Source organism: Hibiscus syriacus, unplaced genomic scaffold, assembly GCF_006381635.1.
Source record: "Hibiscus syriacus cultivar Baekdansim isolate YM2019G1 unplaced genomic scaffold, ASM638163v2 tig00113725_pilon, whole genome shotgun sequence".
NCBI classification, from domain to species: Eukaryota; Viridiplantae; Streptophyta; class Magnoliopsida; order Malvales; family Malvaceae; genus Hibiscus; species Hibiscus syriacus.
The window spans coordinates 1,670,863-1,691,271 of NW_024063471.1; the positions used below are offsets into that span (position 1 = coordinate 1,670,863).

The following is a 20,409-nucleotide window of genomic DNA, read 5'->3' on the forward strand; positions in this document are numbered from 1 at the left end:
TTACAATTATGTTTCAACTCTGATACAAAAGGGTGAAAAGGAAATTAACTAATACCACTATTTGCCAATTTACACACCTCGAAATACTAATGCACTTAAAAATGCACCCACCAAACAAATGATTAGATTGTTAATTTTCCTGGTTCGATGGACGTGTGATGAAATTGCATCAACTCCTTGAACTGCAAGAGAACATGAAACTCTTCCTTGTGTGAGGATTACCTCCTCCACTCCGCTCTGACCACCTTATCTGAAAATGCCAAGCAATCAATACCGATATGAAATTTGAACAACCAACATGATCATATTTAACTAGACATGAATGTAGTACAAAGATGCGAAGGACCACTGTGTCTTACTGAAAGAACGGGGTAAACTAAGGCGCATACAAGATAGTACTGATACGGCAACACAAATGCAGAGGCATAAAACATCTATCTTAACTCATGCTTACCTCCTTTACCAGCTACATGAGCTGGTCTTTGAGCACGTGGTGAAAGTGAACCTAGATTGCTTTTGGTTGAAGATTGTCAAGCATTGCAGAAATGCAAAACTTGGAAATTCCAAGAAGAAACAAGAAAATGTTTATTGAATTAACTTGCTTTACACATTACATATGTCTACTACTTATAGCTCAATTATAACAAACTCAAACAACTTAAAAACTCTTAAAAACGTTTCCTAACAACCTTTATATGCAGACTAATTAACATTCATTAGCTGCTTTTTAACCCACATGCATGAGCTGCCTCAACCCACGTGCATGACGTGCATGAGCTACCTGAGAGATCTCAACATTATCTCCACTTCTTCTTTGTAATATCCCAAAATCAGGGTTAGTGACTAAAATGAAATTTTTGAAACTTTGAAGTATGATTTCAAAAGATTGTAAAGTGCATGGACTTATTTGTAAATATTTTTGAGGGATTGTTGGTAATTATTAAATGAAGTAAAGGATAAAATGTCATTTGACAAGGAAGATTTTTATTTTCCTTTATAAGATAAGGAAGCCACGTGGGAAGAGGAAAAAAGGGAGTTCCAGAGTTCTCTTCATCTTTGTTCTTTCTCTCCATCTTGAACCAAGGATGCAAACGTAAGTCCTCTTATTAGTTAATTTCTTGTTGAATTCAAGGTTGGTTTATGATCATTAGATGATAATTAAGCTTAAAGAAAGCTCAAATCATCTTAAAAGCAAATGATGGTGGAGTTAGGAGAGATTAAAGATTAAGAGTTTTCAAATGAAATCTTGGAATATAGTTCATTACTCAAATTGGAAGATAAATTTGACTTGTCATCAACTTAATTAAGAGACATGAAGTGATAGAATTGAATTTAGAACATATTGAAAATTTGGTATGATTCTTATCTTTAAGAATTTGGATGACATATGGGAGATAATAAGGTATTGAAATGATAAAAGTTAGTTAAAATGGTTGTAGTTGAGTTTAGTGGTATAAAAGGAGTTTTACATGAGGAAATTTAATGAAAAGTTGTGGAATATTCGGTTGAAATAGTCTATTATGGGCTGGTGCATCGATGCACTATGAGTGTGTACCGATGCACTAAGATAAATTTTGAAGGTGCATCGATGCATTAAGGGGTGCACCGATGCATGTGAATTTCGAACCTAATTTGTGTACCGATGCATCCATAGTGCATCGATGCACTCCTACAGGAAAAAGTGAATTATAGTTCAATGAATTAGTTTAAGTTATTAGCATCGAATTATAAGGTTTAGGCTTCTAATAATCATCTTGGAAATTATGATTATGTAGATATCGAGCACGAACAAGTTCCAGAACGATCATCAAATTAAGATTCGATCGAAAGAAAGGAAATCATAAAAGTGGATTGGATCTTAGTGAGACCAAGGTGAGTGCATATTAGTTAGTTTATGGTGCTAAATGGAAACAAGACTTGTGACAAGTCTATTTCCTATGTTAGAATGCATGAATATATGTTTATACGTATATGAATGACATGAATTGTATGTATGCATGATTATATGTGTTAACATGCTTTTGAATGTAATGATATGAGAAGTATGTGTTATGTGATGTATATATATGAACATATGTGAAACTGAACTATGTGACTGCATGAGAAAGATATGAGCCATATGGCATGATATATGTGAACATGAGAAAACAAAGTATAAGATATGAGCTATGTGATCCTCTGAGAATATGAAAAGAAGCTATGTGACTACATGTATATGTGAAAGAAGCTATGAGCTTATATGATATGTGATATGAAAGTGTACATGTGAAATGATATAAGTGAAAATGCCCATGTTATATGATACGAGAGCTATAGGTATAGTTGGCATGCTAAGAGTCGAGGGTCAATACGGTCCTTCGGGACATACAGTGATCCTTCGGGATATTTCATAGTGGTCATTCGGGACAAAATTTCATAGCCCCTAGTGGGACCCCTTACGAGCTGTGGTGACAACATAGTGCACAACCTCAATAGACTCACATATCTACAGTTCTCACAGGTGTACATGGGCTAATAAGAGATAACATTGAATACAATGTATGTGATATATATATATATATATATATATGTTTTGTGATATGAATTATATGATATGATATATGTGTGTGTTAATGATTATTGTATATGTTTTAAGATATATGATATGAACATTATAGATCATATAAACGAGAAAATAGAAATATAAATAGTAATAATATGATAATGATAGGAAAGAAGATAATTATATGCATGTATGGATTTGGTATATGAATGGATATATGTTTGGGTATGATGTGATAATAGTAATTGTTCATGCATGATTACAAGTTATAGTTTACATTATATATTTATTGCCTCACTAAGTCATAGACTTACCGTGTAAGTGATTTACACGTAGGTTTCAAGAAGAGTGAAGAGCAATGTGGAACAAGACAGGTTAGTTCTCCTTACTGAAGGTCAGATCAGAAGAGAGGTTAATAATATGTATTTTAATATATAAAGTTCTAGTTGGCATGTATTCAAAAGAATATATTGTATAAGCTTTGAATAATTTTGTAAACATTTTGAATAAGTTATATGTTATAAAAGTTTTAAATTACTCACTATTTTATACAAGTAAATGTTTTGAAAAGCCAATGTGACACCTCGGACTCGTATTCAAGTCAAATACGGGTTGGGGGTGTTACATTCTTTTTTCCTTCTTTAACAAGACAACACTCGCAGTTTTTCTCGAAATTGCTCAACACTGGCTTGGTCAGACCATTGGCCACTTGAAAACCAACAGGTACATAGCTAACTCGAAGCTGACCAACTGCAATATTCTCACGAACAAAGTGAACATCCAATTCAATATGCTTGGATCGGGCATGACACATAGGATTTACACTCAAGGCAACAACACTTGTGTTGTCACACCAAATAACGGGCTCATCCTGAAAAGATATACCAAGACCGCGAAGTAACACAGTAAGCCAAGTAAATTCTACGGCAGAGTCAGCAACACTCCTATACTCAGCTTCTATTATTGAACGAGAGACAATTTTTTGCTTATTTGAATTCCACGCAACCAAACAATATCCAAGGAAAACACAATATCCAGTCATGGACCTGCGATCACTAGCATCACCAGCCCAGTCAGTATCCGAAAAGACTTTGACACATAACCTAGCATCACCATTTGAAAATACCAACCCATAATCCAGTGAACCCACCAAATAACGCAGGATACGTTTGATTGCCACAAAATGAACTTCTCGTGGAGATTACATGAACTGGGCCACTTTATTAACTGCGAACCCTATATCCGGCCTAGCATGACAAACATATAAGAGATCCCCCACAACACTGTGATACTCTCGATCATTAGTCATTAGATCACTATCCTGATCAGCAAGCTTTACAGCAGTAATCATCGGAGTGCACACAAGCGTTTCTTGACTCATGTTAGTTTTCTTCAACAACTTACAGATATATGTATGCTGACTAAGCATCAATCCAATACCAACCCGCTTGACTTCTATTCCCAAAAAATATGACAACTCACCAAGATCTTTAAGTCAAAAACGAGTACTAAGCATATGAACAACCTGATTAACATTTGTAGAAGATGTTACTATGATTATAATATAATCTACACACACTAAAATGTACGTAAAACAATCGTCTTGGAGTCTAATGAATAACGACACATATGCTTTTGATTCAACAAACCCTAGTTCCAAAAAACTGGCTTTAAGCTTTTCATTCCAGTTGTGTGGTGCTTGGCGAAGCCCGTAGAGTGCCTTCTGCAACTTACACACCAGTGGAGTACCATTTGAAGTACACTGTTCAAACCCCGAAGGCTACTGTATATACACCTCTTCGCTCAAATCACTATTTAAGAATGCATTGTTTACATCTATCTATCTCAAGACCCACCCTCTTGCAACAACCATGGTTAAAAGCACATACACCATTGAGAACTTCACAATTGAACTAAACATGTTCTTGAAATCAAGCCCAGGAAATTGAGTGAACCCTTTTGTAACCAATCGAGCCTTGTACCTATGTACAGACCCATCAGGGTTTCATTTAAGTTTAAACAACCACTTGTACCCCACCACATTCCTATCATCAGGTAGGGAAACAAGAATCTACGTGTCATTCTGAATTAATGTCGAATATTCAGCATGAACTGTAGCGGTCCATGGAGCTGACTGAAGAGCTTCATCAATAGTGGATGACACACCATCATCAAAGAATGTAGTGTAAACTTTTGGCTTAAACACCTCACATTTACTACGAGTCAACATAGGGTGACCATTACAAATTTTAGTCCATGCTTTGTCACCAGACAGTGACTAAGCCTTAACAACATTTTCAGGAACTGATTGATCAATATTGGAAACCTCAGGCAAAGAAGCAGACTCATCATCTGGCATGGACCGTATTGAGTAGGGTTCAGGAGTATCTACAGGAAAGTCAGTGACATCTGGTACTTGAATAACACCAGTGTGCAACTTGTTAACATCCACCACTATGTCAAGAGACATGCTTAACTGTGAATCAGTTGCTGACTGTCTGGCAGGCCTATCACCAGCAAATGGGAAATACCATTCATCAAACTTCACATGGCGAGAAACAAATACACACCTATCAGGTGTTAGACAGAGAAATCATTTTTTATGAGGGATAATACCCAAGAACATGCACGCCTGAGACCAAAAATCTAACTTATGGTTTTTGAACGGTCGCAGTGAGGAAAGCATCAACACCAAACACCTTGAGTAAGCCATAATCAACCTTCTTGCTAAACATACACTCAAAATGATACCTTCTAGTTAGGACCTTCGAGGGAAGTCTGTTAACCAAGTGAACAACCATAACCATTGCATATGACCAGTAGCTAATTGGTATGGAAGCTTGAGTGAGCATGACTAGAGTAAGCTCAACTACATGCTTGTGTTTACGTTCCACTACACCATTTTGTTCTGTTGTGTGTGGACATGTAACATGATGAGAAATGCCAGATTCAGTGAGTATACGAGATAATCGACGATATTCACCTCCCTTGTCACTTTGAACGGTCAAAATATTCAGTCCAAATTGTGTTGTCACAAGCTGCTGAAAGAGTTGAAATGCATGAGCGGCTTGAGACTTATCCTTAAGGAGATACAACCATGTGTGTCTAGTGAATGCATAAAAAAATATAACATAATACCTATAGCCATTTGAAACAACAGAAGATGTCCCCCCATAAATCAGTAAATACAAGTTGGAAAGGCGACTCATACACAATAGTTGAATCAAAAAAGGGAAGTTTATGACTCTTTCCCATGTGACAAGCAACACAAATTCCATTAACGTTTTGCTTAACATGTACATCGATCAGTTTGCATATTTGATCAAGGATTCCATGTATAGGATGCCCAAGGCGTCTATGCCATAGGTCATACAAACTATGTGAAGCAACAACATTATTAGCTTAAAAACGAGCACTTGTATTATTAACGTAGTCAACTTGAAATGAATATGGACCATCATTCTCCTGTCCTTGCAGCAACACCTCGCCAGTCTCTTTATCACGAACACAGAAGTGCAATGTATGGAATTCAAAATACACTTCGTTGTCCCTAGCAAGCTTAGAGACCGAGAGAATATTTTTTTGTTATCTTAGGTACATGAAGAAGATCATTAAACATCAATGCTCGAGAAGAATAACATAAAACAGTTTTACCAATAGCTTGAATAGGAAGTGAACCTGTATTACCAACAACAAATTTACATGGACCTGAGAAATCCTTTTGATTAAGAACCTTAGCTGAATTAGAGGTTACATGATGTGTAGCCCCGGAGTCAACCACCCAATGATCCCTTGTACTAGTGGTAACATGGCTCTACAGCTGTGAGGAATAGCAGACCTACGCCTTAGCTTGAGTTTTTGTACAAAACGCGCAATCATCCACACCAATAGGAGCTGACTCTAAACAGGAGTAGTTAATAAATCTTGAATCACCACGAGATGCAGCACGATCAGTTGGTCTACCAGTAAATGTTTGATCAAATCTATACCAACAATCAACAACAAGATGTCCATTTTTCCACACAACTAGCATTGAACACATGGTTAGCCATGGCCACGACCTCCAACTCGACCTTGATCACCAGACCCTGATCGACCAAAGGCACGATCATGAAAGCCATGACCTGCAATTTTCAAACCAGGTCTAATCTGATATATATATATAAGCACTCATTGGGAGGGAATCTTCTTGGGAATCAAACCCAACAAGTTGAGTTTCGGCATCGATCAACATTGAAAAAATCTTATCAAGAGATAAAGCATCTTTCATGGTGGTTATGAACGCAATATACGGCTGATACTCTCGGGGAAGGCCTTTCAATATGCTTGCAACATGCTTGGCCTGAGGAATTGCACTATCACTCGAGTTTAACGTATCACAAACTTATTTGATGCGAGTAAGATACTTACGCATGCTATCACTCCCCTTATTGAGGGACTAAAGCTTGTAGTGAAGGTTAATAACTGCTTTGGTAAATCGGTTTACAAAAAATTGTAGCACCGTACTCCAGACCGCCGTTGTCGTCTCCGCTCCAACAAACTGGGACAACAAATGAGGGCTGATCATGGATAGTAACCAAAAAGCCAGTGTATTGTCTTGTACAACATACTCTTCATGCAACTCATTCGACACTGAGTCACCATGCTCATCTACCACTGTTGTAGGAGGAGGATGAGTAGCTCCAATTAACAACTGTTCTAGTCGATTACTGTGAACAGTCAATACGATTTATTGCTTCCAAAGTAAAAAATTGGATTCATCAAGAATTATTTTCACTTTCTTGTTTGTGAAGGTCTTACCAACAAGAAGATGGCGCAACACACAGAGAAGAAACCTCAGGAACAACTAGCGAATGATACTATGTCAAGCATTGCAGAAATGCAAAACTTGGAAATTCCAAGAATAAACAAGAAAATGTTTATTGAATTAACTTGATTTACACATTTCCTATCTCTACTACTTATAGCTCAATTATAATAAACTCCAACAACTTAACAACTCTTAAAATATACAGACTAATTAACATTCATTAGTTACTTTTTAACCCACATGCATGATGTGCATGAGCTGCCTCAACCCACGTGCATGAGCTACCTGAGATATCTCAACAAAGATGACAGTGAATATCGCATATTTAATCCATTCTTACTGACCACTTTAGAAGCACCAGACATTGGAGAGCCTTGACTCCTAAGCCTAGCTTTCACAGATTCAGTTGGACATATAACTAGGCACTTTTGGTCTTTTTTAAATCCGTTTTCTTCTAGATTACCCGTTTTTGCAGGGAAAGAAGCTCTCCATTGGTTTAGTTTTTTTGAGCTCATACCACCGATCTTCTCATCCTTAGAGCTTGACTCCTCTGATACCGGCATGTTTTTAATTTTAGCATCATTTTCAGCAGTCTCTAGGCTCGTCAAGAAAAGTGTCTCTAAACACCTGTTTTTGCCTGGGTTGACATTTTTTTATTTTTATTTTATTATTATATTATATATATTAAATAATTAATAATATTTTATTTTATTATTCAGGCCCAATTACAAACAAACAAAGACCTAACGAGTCAAGACCCAATAAAGACCAGGCCAACAAACCTAATTGGATAACCTATCAGTTAGGGTTTTACCCTAACTCTTCCGCCACCATTAACTTCTGGTCATTGGATCCATGCTTGATCTAACGGCCCAGATGATACGAAATTAGGGTTACACCCTAATCTCTCTACCGCTACTGTTGATCACTATCACATCGCCTGTTGCTGCCGCCTCCTCGGCCAGACAGCTCTGACACCGCCGTTTCCAATCGACCATCAACTATCAGTCAAAAGAAAAGCCAAAATTAGTAAAAAAATCATATATAATTTTTTACTCAAATAAAGACAAACAAGTCAAGAACGAGAGTTGTCAATCACAAAAATAGGTACTCGTGCCCTATCTTTGTAATACCCCAAATATTGTTTAGTGACTATATTGATTCAATCGATAGGATGAAATAACCAAGAGGGGTGAATTGACAATTAAAATTTTGTGAAAGCTTGAAAGAAGAATTAAAACAAATTGCACAACGCTTTAGAGTGGTTCGACTTTCTCAACTAAAGTCTACGTCCACTACCTTAGCTATCCACACTAAGGATTTCCACAAATTCACTAATTTGTATCTACCTTTGAGGACAAGGCGTAACCTTACAACTCCCTCAAGAATTAAACCCAAATTCTTGAGATACTCTCTCAAAGAGAAAATTACAAATTTTCAAACGTATAAGAAATCTCACAAGGAAAAATGTTTGCACAATTCAAGAACAAATAAGAACACTTGATAAATGAATACCAGTAAGAACAAGTAGTGTTATTAGAAAGCAAAATGAATATTGATGAATGTGGCTTGATTTTGCTCAAATTTTATGTTTAAGTCTTTCGCTTTTGTATCTTTTTGTATTTCTTGATCACCAATGGTTTGAAACCTTGTTTATATACTTCATTTTGAGATTCTGGAAAATATTAGAGTCAAAACCAAAGGAGTAGAATCGGTACTACAACCATAGTATCGATACTACTATATTGCTTGGTATCGATACCGTGCATGGTATTTATACCATTTTGGCATTCTGTTGGCATGGTATCCATACTGCTAAGGCAATATCGGTACTACCATATTAAAATTGAGTTTTTGACTCGATTAAAGTTTGAAACACTTAGTAAAAATTATTTCAAAAATATTTCTAGTATAGATCTCAATTTTTCATTAAGTAAGGAGTAAAAATTGACGTTTTAAAACCTTAAGTAATAATTGAATATATTCGAATAATTGAATCGAATACAATCATAAAATTTATAAAAAATAATTAACAATCTTGTTCGGTATATCAAAATATCAAAATGTTTTCAACAATCTCCCTATTTTTTATATAACAAAACATTTTAGAAATTTTAAGATTTTCTTTGAAAATTTACTCCCCCTTACTTTAACATTTTCCCCCTTTATGTTAAATCAAAAAGACTAATATAGTATAAACAAGATATATAATATAGTTGTGAAGATCAAGATAGCCAAAAGAGGTTAGTCAACATTAACAATATTCAATATGTATTTGGGCAAGGTCATAAATATACTATGATACAATATGAGAAATAAGAAATGAAAAATCTATTTAAATCTCAAATCCAAATATTCAACCAATGTTCACAAATATTCAACCAAATCCAAAGTATCAAAATATCAAATAACATTTCAAGGTTCATAACAATAAATCAACCTAAGAATAACTAGCAAAGAGTAGTAAGCTCAAACATCCGATGGTGGATTTGGATCAAATCGATGTGCTCTAAAGGATGCAACATCTCGAGTAAGCGTGTTGAGCCTATCATCCACTGCATTGAATCTATCATCCATTGCGTCGAATCTAGATCGAGTATCCCGTTAAAGCTCTAACATTTGAGTTCCTATAGTAATAAAATGGGACTCCATGGATGCGAACCTTAAATCCAATGTCTCCATCAATGATTAAAAGTATGGAGGCATTGCACTACTTTCACTAGTAGGCTCATCATCGGGAACACGATTTACAGGATCATTGACATCTTGTAAAACGTCATCGAGTTGAGGAACTTGAGCCTGAGCCTGAGCTACTCGTGAAGAACTTGCATCGAGAGTCTTCTTGGTTAATCGTGTCTAAGTTGTGTTGTCCCTAGTCCATCCGAATTTTCTAAGAGAGGTAAAGTCTATTTGCGTACTAAGAGGGATGACAACATATAGCTCCACTTTAAGACCGACTTTGATGAAAATATTGCTAGGTAGACAACCGTAAACTAAAGATTCAACTCTTTTAGAGGGTATGTTATTAACGGTTTTTACTAGCTCTTCAAAGATAATTTGAGGAAGATTTATTCTTTATTGTTTTGAAGATAATGTATCCACCATATATCAATACTACGAAAAGTGGAGTATTTACCTCCGGATGGTCGAAACTACCAAGAGATTATTAAGTGTAGGAATCACTCATGGTAATCTAACACAGTAGCACTATTTCATACTCGATATGGTGAAGGCATGAAATCTCGCTCGTTATCTATTCCTATATTTTCCAAATCAAAAGCATAGGATATATAATCCAAATCAATAGTGATGTATTCACCCAAGAGATATGAATGAATACATTCGTTCAGAGTACGGGATTCATTTTGGACAAAAACCGCATTAGAGTAGAAAATGCGGACAAGCTGTTGGTAGACAACGGGTTTGACTTTGAAGGTGTTGTCGATTTTCCAAACTTTTAGAATTGGTAAATATTTAAAGTTCATTTTTTTCATCGCCTTAAGCGAGGGGAGACGCTCATCCCTAATAGAATAAGACTCAAAGTGATTAACTTAACTAGAATAGAGGTTTCTATGACTAGGTTCGTTGAAACATGAGTTTTGGATAGTTATATCGGTTGGATTGGGAGGAGGATTTGGAGGTTGATTAGCACGACTAGAGGATGACCTAGGGCATTTATGAGACATGTTACTAATTTCAGAATTGTATACCTATAAAGATAACAAATATATGTATGAAAACAATTAATCCCAAAACTCAATATGAGCCTTCAATTCAAGGTATCCTAAAACTAATTTATAATGGGCTACAAAGTTAAAACAATTTGTGAAAAACAGATTTATGAAAAACAATAGTATATATAATTTTTTATGAAAAACAATATTATATATATATAATCAAAACGAAACAATTTTTTTGATTTAAAAATTTCGAAGAATATGAAGATTTTTAAATAAAAACTTGTAGAATCTAGTGTAAAACTACAAAATAAGTGAAGCCCATTCACTAATTTAAACTAAAACTAGTCCTAGATTCGAAAAGGAATAAAATAGTGTTTAAAAAATTACATTGAAAGTTGGATTGAGAAGGAATTTTGATGTTGAATGCACGAGTTTGATGATTCCAGCAGGTTTAGAATTTGAATAACAACAAAAATCCGACTTGAAAGTGTTGAATTTAAGTAATGGAGATTTGGGGTTGAGATAAAGATAGAATGGATGAGAGTTTGTTTTAGGGTTTAAAGAAAAAATATGTTATTTTTAGGGATTTATAGCCTAAACCCGTACAGTAGTATCGGTACTCCTCGAGGGGTATCGATACTTTAAGGCTAATTTAAGTAGTATCGATACCATGGTATTAATACCCTATCAAGTAGCATCAGTATTGGATGAACACTATCGATACTAACTAAGAACAGTATCAATACTATACGAGTAGTATCAATACCAAGCAAGAGTAGTATCGATACTATGTGAGTAGTATCGATAACAAATGCACAAAATGGTAAAAAATTTGCAATTAAACAGATAATATGTAATATTTAAAAAGAATAGTGGTATTGGCAACTCCAATTGAGAAAGTTAATTATGTTCAATCAATCAAACATACAATTAAGCATAATTTGAACATATTTTTAATTTTCATGAAAAAGCATAAACTCCCTCTAACTAATAGTATAGAAGACATTAAATATGCCATTTTTGCATGCATTTTTCTTTATTCATAAAAGTGCTCAAATTATTTTGAGACATGATCTCTAATGAAATGATGTCTAATTTCAATGTGTTTAGTTCTAGAGTGTTGGATGAGATTTTTGTGAGACATATAGCACTAGTATTGTCACACTTGATAAGAATGGTACCTACTTCAATTCCATAGTCTAAAAGCTATTGTTTCATCCATAAAACTTCTGCACAACAACTACCAGCTGAAATATATTCTGTTTCAGTGGTAGATAGTGCAACACTATTGTTTTCTTTGAAAACCAATAAATTAACATATTTCCTAGGAATTGACATGTATCAGAGGTACTTTTCCTATCTAATTTGCATCCTCCATAATCCGTATCCGAGAAGGCATGCAAGCTAAAGCTAGAGTCCCTAGAATACCAAAGTATTATACTAGGAGTGTCTTAAAGGTATCTAAAGATTATTTTAACGGCTTGTAAATGAGATTCCTTAGGACATCATTGAAATCTAGCACATAAGCAAAAACTAAACATAATGTCTAGTTTACTTGCCGTAAGATAAAGCAAATAGCCAATCATAGACCTATAAAGTTTAACATATACACATTTACATTCTTCATCTTTGTCAAGCTTAGTAGATGAGCTCATAGGAGTAGCTTGGGGTTTCAAATTTTCCAATCCGATCTTCTTGAGTATGTCTTTGATGTACTTTGCTTGATTGATGAAGATATCATATTTTCTTTGCGTAATTTGGAGCCCCAAGAAAAATGAAAACTCCCCCATCATGCTCATCTCAAATTCACCTTGCATTAGCTTAGCAAATTCTTAACAAAGAACATCATTAGTAGAACCAAAAATTATATCATCAACATAAATTTGAACTACTAATAAATCTTTACCTTTGCATTTTATAAATAATGTAGTGTCAACCTTCCCTTTTAAAAAACCTTTTCAATAAGAAAATTTGACAATCTTTCATACCAAGCTCTAGGAGCTTGTTTTAAACCATATAAAGCCTTTGTCAATTTGAAAACATGATTAGGAAATTTTGAATCCTCAAAGCCTGGAGGTTATTCCACATACACTTCTTATTTTATAAAACCATTTAAAATGCACTTTTAACATCCATTTGATATAATTTAAATTCATGAAAACATGCAAATGCTAATAACATTCTAATTGCTTCCATCCTAGCTACGAGAGCATATGTTTTATCAAATTCTATGCCCTCTTATTGAGTATACCCTTGAGCAACAAGTCTAACCTTGTTTCTCACTATATTACCACTTTTATCTAGTTTATTCCTAAATACCCATTTAGTACCTATTGTAGACTTATTACTAGGTTGTTCAACTAATGTACATACTTGACTTCTCTCAAATTGATTTAACTCATTTTGCATAGCCATAATCCAATGTTCATCATTTAGTACTTCTTTGATACTCTTAGGCTCTATGCATGAGATAAATACAACATAATTACAAATGTTTTTAAGAGAAGATCTAGTAGATACCCCTTTTGATGGATCACCTAAAACCTCACCATCTTTGACATAATTGTACTCCCTTGGCTATGTGACTTCACTTTCCTCTATGGTTAGATTCTCGAAGGCATCTTGAGTTTTCGCATCCTTCATGTAACACCCCCAACCTGTATCTGACCTGGATCCGAGTCTGAGATGTCACATTGACTTTTCAAAATATTTTTCTTTACAAATTAGTTAAAATTCAAATTCAAAATTCGAGAAAGTAAATGATTTTCATTAACTAAAATGTTTGGTCTTACAAACCTATCAGAGCATATTCAATATCATTCTCTTAGTACATGCCAACTACAATTAATATAACAATATACATAAATTTATAACTACTTTTCTGATCTGAACTTTGTAAAGGAGATGCTGACATGTTTTGCTCCTCTTAGCGTATCTTCTCATTTTTCCAGAACCTACTTGTGAAACACTCACATGCTAAGCCGATGACTTAGTGAGGCATACATAAACTAACTATAGCATATCATAACTAATTCCTATTATGCACATTTCATGTAATCATAATGAACTATAAAATGCATCCCAACATAAATGCATATATATATACATACATACCATTTCATTTTACCCATTATTATTACACATGTTTAATATATATTATACTTATTACATTTTGTATATCATACACAAACATATTGTTTCACAAAGAAACACACATATCATCATATCACATATATCATTTCACACCATAAAGATTACAAGCAAAGCACATAATATCATGCAAGGTTCTTTTATATCATTTTCTTTATTAGCCCATGTACAATGTGAGAACTATAGATATGTGAGTCTATAGAGGTTGTACACTAATGTTGTCACCACAACCCGTATAATTGCACCAAAGTGCCACGTAGAATTGCACTGTAGTGCCGCGTAGGAATGCACTGAAGTGCCATATAAGATTGTCCCTAAGGACCATGTAGAAATTCCTTAAGAATCATATACATATACCAAGGATCAATTATGTGTCTCAAAAGACCTCACACATGTTCCAAAGAATACATATATGTCTCGAAGGACCGCGTAGACCCTCGACTCTTGGCATGCCAACTATACCTCTAGCTCTCTTAACACACAACATGGGCATTAATATTTATGTTATCACATATTCCCATATCCATATCACATATACACATAATCTCATAATTCTTCAACATAGTTCATTATTACATTTCATAAGATCACAGTTAGTCACGTAGTTCATTTCCATATAAATCACATATACACGTAGATCACTTGCATGTAGGACATTTTCATAAAACTCACATATCAAATAGCTTATAACTTGTTTTATATCTTCTCATAAACATATTCTCTTATAGTTTTTTGTCAAATCATTCTCACCACTTAATTTCACCTAACTCATAGTCATGTGGCTTATCTTATATACCTATATTCACATACCTTATAATTACCTAGTTTACTCCATTTCACACATAATCACATAATTTACTTACACATATATCATTTTCATACATAAATCATATAACACCTAAGTCTTCCTCATAAAGTTATACTATATATTCATATAATCTCATATTATCATATAAGTAAATACTTATATTGTCTCACTTTTCCATTTATTCACATAATTATTTATACCATATCATATAACTTATATCACTTATCTAATATTATTTGTTTACTAAGTTAATCTATTTATTTAGTTCAATTTCACATAACTCCTATACCATAGTTTCCTGTAAGTATATATTTATTCCCTATAACCCTTGTCTTATAGTTTGATATCATCCTTTATATTTATATCCCCTAATTTACATACTATTCTCGTAACCTTTCCTCTATAATCACTTATATCATATAATCTAACTTATACTTCATTATCTTTCGTTCCAATATATTTATATCATATGATTCCTTAACTTATAACTTATGTCATGTGTTCACATAGAAATTCCTTATATAATCATATAGATCATTTGCATTTTTTCAGATAATTTATCAAACTATCCTATACTTATACAAATCATATAACATACATAATAACATGTCAATACATATATTCATGCACACATATAAATTATCACAACAAATATTTCTATCTATGAATTCATGTATTTAGCTATTGGAAATAGACTTGTCGCAAGTCTTATTTCCCATTAAACATCATATACTAAATAATGTGCATTCACCTGGCCTCACTAGTCAATACCTATCTCTTTTCCCCTTGATCGATCTTATTTGCCAAATGTTCCAGGATATCTTTAGGCTCAGAATCTACATAAATATACATTTTAAGTAAATTATTAGATACTTACACCTTGTATTTCGATAATAGCAACATAAACGAACTTAATAAACCAATATTCAAATTTTTCCTTAACTTGCCAAATGTACCGATATCCCTTGCCCAGAAATCATATTTTCAGTACAAAAATTACTTCATTTCATCTCAAACATTTCATATTTCAACCCCTTTAGCATCCTTAACTTGCATACACTTAGTTAAACCAATTAATTTTCATTCAATACCACTTTAACTTAAAAATTCACTCCTCATATAGCATTCAAGAATCATTCCAAATTTTTCATGTTATCCATATTTAATTCTAACTCTTATAACTTCTTATTCTCATAAATGACAAGTCAAATTCAACCTTCAAATTCATTTAAACTCTTTAATTCTAATTTTCTCTTAGACACTCCATATCTAAAATCATTCATAACTCATAACTCTTTGAGTTTCTAAGCCCCTTTTTCCTTTCATCATCTTTCCTAAAGCTTCATTAATTAAAACCATGCTTGACTCTTAAGAATTAACCAAAAGAAAAACAACTCACATTTGCTTAAAAGCTTCACGGTGGAGAAGAAAAGAATGAAGAAGAGAAGTCTGGAAACTTTTGTTTCTTATTCAAGCCCCACGTGGGTATATAAAATATCCACCAAAATCTTTAATTATCTTCCTTGTTAAAAGACTCATTTGCTCTCTTAACTCCTCCTTCTTTGCTAATCCATCCTACATAAAATATTTAAATCAAATCCTTGAACTTTTAATTTCTCTAATTTGGTCACTGAATTTTAGAATCTTTCAATTTAGTCACTAACCCCGATTTTGGGATATTACAAATCTCCCCTCCTTTAAAGAAAATTTGTCCTCGAATTTTCATTGCACATACCAATAAGAACATACCTTCTAATGTTCTCATGTTGCCTCCTTTATTTAATCTTTTCTTCCTTTAGTTCTTCAATTTCATTTTTCCTTTATACATTCATCTACTGTCACTTATCATATACACAGTAACCACAATCTATTCATGTCTTTTCTCTCCTTTAATTATGCATTTTCCTTTGACATTTCTAAAATCCATATAATGTCACCCATCATGGAGACAAAAACATCCATTCTCATCACTCCACATCATAAATCAATATATTTTCTCCTTAATCTCTAATTACCTCATAACAATACCAAACTTTTATTCCATCCTCAATTGACCAAGAACACAACTTGAAACCTTCTTCAAATGTAATTAAACATATACTTTATGAAATCAAACAATCTTTTCACATCACCTTACACACTTTTCTTACTTCTATATCGAACTTATCATCTACACTTACATATAACCTTTGTCATACTTAATCCTTTAATTCCTTCTCAAATCAAAATCTCCTTATAACATAGATCACATATTTTCTTCAGGCTCTCATACTCTTTTCATATCGCTTATTCTTATCCCTGATTATCGATCTTTATCATATCTTCATAACTCTAATAATCAACTTCACCTATACAAAATATCAATCTTTACCATCTCTTGTATTTGTATGTTCCTTCCTCAAAACTTTCTTTAAAACATATAAATACTCATCTCCTTGCTTACATCATATCTATATGATCAAAATATATATAACCATATCTAGATTCATATCGTACTTGATTAACAAAACTTTATCTCTTCTTCCAATCATATAACTCTATCACCTTTACTCTTACAGTTAGTCAATAAGAACTGTTCAATCTAGATCACAAGCCCTGATCAGCCAATCAAATACATCCTTTCCAATCGGAATTTTCCCAATAGTAGTTTACTTAACTTATCAAATCCACTTTTATTCTCATACACCATGTCATATAAACTGATCACTGATGTATCCATATCCACATTACTTTATCCATTTTAGAGACTTTTTCTTCTTCAATTAACATAATTCTAACAGAACTCTTAATCCATTCTTCCACTTTCATATTTTTGTTCATATTAATATTCAATTCCTTATTTAATTTTCCAGTACCAAACTTTACTGCTTAAATGGGTCCGACTTTTGTCAGATTTGATCCTTTGACATGGAATAAAACTAGTTTAAACCAAGTCTATAATTGAAAATCATAATCTCTGTCTCTCTTTGATAGTGTTTATTTTTGTGAGATACGAATTCTCTTAATTCTTCTGAGATCTCTCTAGATCTTTAACACAATTCATCACTTCTTGAAAAGAACAATTTTAACACCAATAATATTCTTTTAGTCTAGGCACAAGCCCTCCATACCTCACTTACATATATCATTTTCCTTTAAATAACTTAACAACAATTTCTTTGACCTATCCAACTACATTCATATCCCTACACGTTACGATTCCTCTGTTTCCAAACTCAAGCATTCTAACTTTCTGTCTTATAAACTGATTGCTGATATACTGATTCTTAAACTTTTCTATTACTCTGTAACTTTCCTTAAACATATAAATCCTTATCTCCTTCACTACGTCACATTTACATGATCGAGATACACAACTATATCCATATCCGATTCGTATTTGGTTAACTTATCCTGACAATATCTTCAAATCTTTTAATTCCAATACACTTTTCATCACATAATCTTGTTAGCCAACACTAAGTTTTCCCATCTAGAATGAAAACCCTTAGCGTATCCATATTCTTGCTTAAACATAGTATTATCCTTTTGTCTCAAATTTATAAACTCTATCTCCATATCTCTTATACACTTGTCACTAATGCATCTATTATTGAACTCTTATACAAATACTCACCACATCCTTTGATCTTTTTAACTTTCTTATGGTGACACTTGTTCACCATATTCTATCTTATCCACGTAATATTAATAAAACTACTCTATATCGCTTTTCTGACTTAAAACAGTTAAGCCCTTCTACCACTATTCTGATATGATTTCAACTTTATGAAATCAATCTTTGATCTTATGAGGCACTTCCTGAGGTGTCCGCTCTCTATCCTGCCTGGCCAGGGCAGGTGAATTGCAATCACCATCAGGTTTATAACCTCTCACTTTTCTTCAGAAATTCTCATAATCGAATTTCTACTATATTATACAATCTTATTCTATTAGCAAGATAACATACTCCTCACATTATCAGATTTGAAATTATCCACTTTAAGTTGGCATGTACACATTCTAAAACTTCTTTGACTTCGGTTTAAGCCTAGAATCTGCTAAACATTAGCTCTGATACCATTAAATGTAACACCCCAACTCGTATCTGACCCGGATTCGAGTCCGAGATGTCATATTGACTTTTCAAAACATTTTTTTACAAATTGGTTAAAATTCAAATTCAAAATTCAATAAAGTAAATGATTTTCATTAACTAAAATATTTGGTCTTACAAACCTATCAGAGCATATTCAATATCATTCTCTTAGTACATGCCAACTATAATTAATATAACAATATACATAAATTTACAACTACTTTTCTGATCTGAACTTTGTAAAGGAGATGCTGACCTGTTTTGCTCCTTTTAGCGTATCTTCTCGTTTTTCTAGAACCTACTTGTGAAACACTCACATGCTAAGTCGATGACTTAGTGAGGCATACATAAACTAACTATAGTATATCATAACTAATTCCTGTTATGCACATTTCATGTAATCATAATGAATTATAAAATGCATCCCAACATAAATGCATATATATATATATATATATACACATACCATTTTATTTTACCCATTATTATTACACATGTTTAATATATATTATACTTATTACATTTTGTATATCATACAAATACATATTGTTTCACAAAAAAACACACATATCATCATATCACATATATCATTTCACACCATAAAGATTACAAGAAAAGCACATAATATCATGTAAGGTTCTTTTATATTATCTTCTTTATTAGCCCATGTACACATGTGAGAACTATAGATATGTGAGTCTATAGAGGTTGTGCACTACTATTGTCACCACATCTCATATAATTGAACTGAAGTGCCACGTAGAATTGCACCGTAGTGCCGCGTAGGAATGCACCGACGTGCCATATAAGATTGTCCCTAAGGACCACGTAGAAATTCCTTAAAAGTCAAATACATATGCCAAGGATCAAGTATGTGTCTCAAAAGACCTCACACATGTTCCAAAGAATACATATATGTCTCGAACGACCGCGTAGACCCTCGACTCTTGGCATGCCAAATATACCTCTAGCTCTCTTAACACATAACATGGGCATTAATATTTATGTTATCTCATATTCTCATATCCACATCACATATCACATATACACATAATCTCATAATTCTTTAATATAGTTCATTATTACATTTCATAAGATCACACTTAGTCACGTAGTTCATTTCCATATAAATTACATATACATGTAGATCACTTCCACATATAACTTTTTCATAAAACTCACATATCACATAGCTTATAACTTTTTTATATCTTCTCATAAACATATTCTCTTATAGTTTTATGTCATATCATTCTCACCACTTAATTTTACCTCACTCATAGTTATGTGGCTTATCTTATATACCTATATTCACATACCTTATAATTACCTAGTTTACTC

The 20,409-nt window shown here is 33.3% G+C and overlaps 1 protein-coding gene across 1 annotated transcript; it reads right to left on the reverse strand.

Moving 5' to 3' along the window:
• Positions 1 to 3,235: 3,235 nt before the first annotated feature.
• Positions 3,236 to 3,923, reverse strand: LOC120187394 (uncharacterized mitochondrial protein AtMg00810-like). The gene is made up of 3 exons (XM_039191121.1): positions 3,748 to 3,923; positions 3,405 to 3,645; positions 3,236 to 3,292 (listed from the first exon to the last, which is right to left on the reverse strand). Exons 1-3 carry the CDS (start codon positions 3,921 to 3,923, stop codon positions 3,236 to 3,238), a joined length of 474 nt encoding a protein of 157 aa, XP_039047052.1.
• Between the last annotated feature and the right edge of the window lie 16,486 nt (positions 3,924 to 20,409).